Source organism: Apium graveolens, chromosome 1 (genome assembly GCF_009905375.1).
Source record: "Apium graveolens cultivar Ventura chromosome 1, ASM990537v1, whole genome shotgun sequence".
Taxonomy (NCBI): Eukaryota; Viridiplantae; Streptophyta; class Magnoliopsida; order Apiales; family Apiaceae; genus Apium; species Apium graveolens.
The window spans coordinates 55,555,474-55,558,255 of record NC_133647.1 but is presented as its reverse complement, the minus strand read 5'-3'; the positions used below and the strand labels follow the sequence as shown (position 1 = coordinate 55,558,255).

Genomic DNA, 2,782 nt, shown 5'->3' with positions numbered 1-2,782 from the left:
CAGCTTAAGTGGGGGGCAATAATCTCTTCAAGAACAGTCAAGTCCTCTTGAAGGGTTTGGCGACTCAGGTGTTGTGTTCTTCTTCTTATCAGAATTTGGAAAGCGATAAAAGATAAGTTTTCTTTTACTTTCTTTGTCAATTACAGTCTTTATAGTTTGTTATTACCTTTGTGTTTTGTTTCGTTAGTTGGTTATTTGTCATGTTCTTGTTATTATATATATAATTGTCCATTGTTACTGTATAGTTAGAATTATACCGAACAATATGTAGTAACTATTACTTATCAGATTGATGTAGTGTCATGAGGAATATAAAAATCTATACAATGTCCGACTAAAACCTTTCAAATTGAAACGAAATATAAAAGATACATGGACCATTCATCTTGGTCAAGCAAATAATTCTTTGCATTAAAATTTGCAAGGGCACTTTAGACAATTCGGATAGCTACTCAATTAACCGCCAGTGTCTGTGGGGGGGTTTTATATACTGAAAAGTAAAGACTTTGCATTCACTTATTCTCAACAAAAACAACAACCATAACATACTTGAAAGTGTCTGCTCTGTTCAATATTCCAGAAGCCATGGCAGAGCTAGAAAGCCCTGCTGTTTTGTCCAAGCTTATAACATTCCTTTCTTCTATGCTCGAGAAAGTAGCCGAATCAAACGATATCGATGCGCTTATCCACCCTCAAAAAGTTTCGGTGTTTCATGGCCTTGCAAGGCCAACCATCACAATTCAGAGCTACCTGGAGAGGATTTTCAAGTACGCGAATTGTAGTCCATCGTGCTACGTGGTTGCATACATTTATCTTGATCGATTCACTCAGCGCCAACCGGCCTTGCCTGTGAATTCATTCAACGTTCATCGCTTGCTCATCACTAGTGTTATGGTGGCTGCAAAGTTCATGGATGACATGTGAGTTCCTTAAACCTCAATCCTATTTCAGTTACCGAATCATTTCTCTTAATTTGTCAAATGCAGTAGTGTGGATTTGAAAATTCTATGGTATCTCCATAAATTAAAGTTTGTACCCACAATTCAATAAGGAATGTTCAAGGATTTGATTTGAACTATGAATTCTATTGAAGCATGATAAAAGATTCATAAAACAATTATGATCAAATTTCTAACTTGCAAGCAAGGTTAATGAAATTCATTTATATTTAAATATCTTCACTTCCATGTAAAAACTTGTGAATAAAGGTAAAAAAAAACACATTTTTTAAGTGTCTTTTTCAAGCCAGCCACCAAACAACAGTGTAACCACCCAACAAAAGGGCAATGAAGTGGATGTATGAATTGTTCTCAATCATTCATTTCATCAATGACTTTACCTAAATATCTGTGCACTAATAATTTGTAATACACACCTCTAATTAAATAAAAACAACTCTAAGTTAATTAATATTCAAACATGAATAACTATGTTTATTGTTGTAGTACATTATAATTATTGCTACTACTGGCTACTGCTTTTTACATGTACAAAATGGTAATCATTCATACTTTGATAAAATTAGTTGGCCAAAGTTTGAGTTTGTATGCATTACTAATGGTTAACAATTGCAGGTACTACAATAATGCATATTATGCAAAAGTTGGTGGAATAAGCACACTGGAGATGAATTTTCTGGAAGTGGACTTCTTGTTTGGCATAGGGTTCCAGTTAAATGTTACCCCCACCACTTTTCATACCTATTGCTCCTACCTACAAAGACAAATGTTACTTAATCCTCCATTATGTATATCAGATTCAGCACCATACATAACGACGACATCGTCAAAGATACATTCATTATTCGACGAAGACAATCAATCTTCACAACAACAAAAACAACAACTTGCTGTTTAAGCTACCCATTATCCAAGCTTAGTAAAATTAGAGATGGTTTCATGTGGTTACAGCCAGTTACTCCATCTAAATATGTAATGCCTGCAACATTCTCGGTTGCGAAAAACCCGGCTTCATTGTTACAACATTATGTGATCGTTGTTGGTGTAGATCCTTCTCGTTCTCACTTCAATTCCATCTTTTTCCTGTTTAATTTTTATTGATGTAAGTGAACTTGATTGAAATGGAATGTACAGATTGTTGCCGTGTCTTTACAATCTTGCTGGCACGGTAGTTTGTTTTACTAATATGTCTGTATCTGTCATGAAAGTTTTTGTGAAATACTTATTATACAAGCTTGTTGTAGGTAGTTTTGGATGTTGTAACGGAATAATAGGAGGGTGACAGAGTAGTGTATTTGAGGGGGGAGGCAGACAATGTGAAATAACAGCCCTTAACTAGCTAGATCCAATCTGGAAAGAGACATGAGTGGTGCGTGAAATTAGTCGTGTTGTGGACATGGGGAAGTGACAACAAAATGTGGACTATATAATTGGTGCAAGTTCTGATAATGCTGTATGTTTGGGTTGTTTTTCCAGTTAACTTAAAACAATTTTTCATTAGTTGACAGATGTAATTGATACTTGAGAGGGGCATTAGACATGTGCTTTCACGGGCACTGCCTTCTAGGATTGCATGTGCTTGCCAACTCCATCCAGAATGAGATGAGGAGCGGATGATAAATATTGATGACACTTTTGTTTACATCTAATTTTACACAAGTTACTAATCCCGTCACCAAAACTGATTGGGTTCTTTTCCTCTTTCAGTAAATTTGTATTGTTCTTGTGATTTATTTGGATTAAAAAAAAAGCTAACTATTGTTCTATGATTTTATATTACATGTCGAATCAATTGTATATAAATTCCACTCAGTGTTAATATA

General features: G+C 34.9%; 1 protein-coding gene across 1 annotated transcript; it reads left to right on the top strand.

The window, feature by feature from the left end:
- Nucleotides 1-503: 503 nt before the first annotated feature.
- On the top strand, nucleotides 504-2,146 carry LOC141663979 (cyclin-U4-1). Its single transcript, XM_074469832.1, has 2 exons — nucleotides 504-920; nucleotides 1,575-2,146. The coding sequence occupies exons 1-2, from the start codon at nucleotides 586-588 to the stop codon at nucleotides 1,855-1,857; spliced, it is 618 nt and encodes a 205-aa protein (XP_074325933.1). The 5' UTR covers nucleotides 504-585; the 3' UTR covers nucleotides 1,858-2,146.
- Nucleotides 2,147-2,782: the final 636 nt, after the last annotated feature.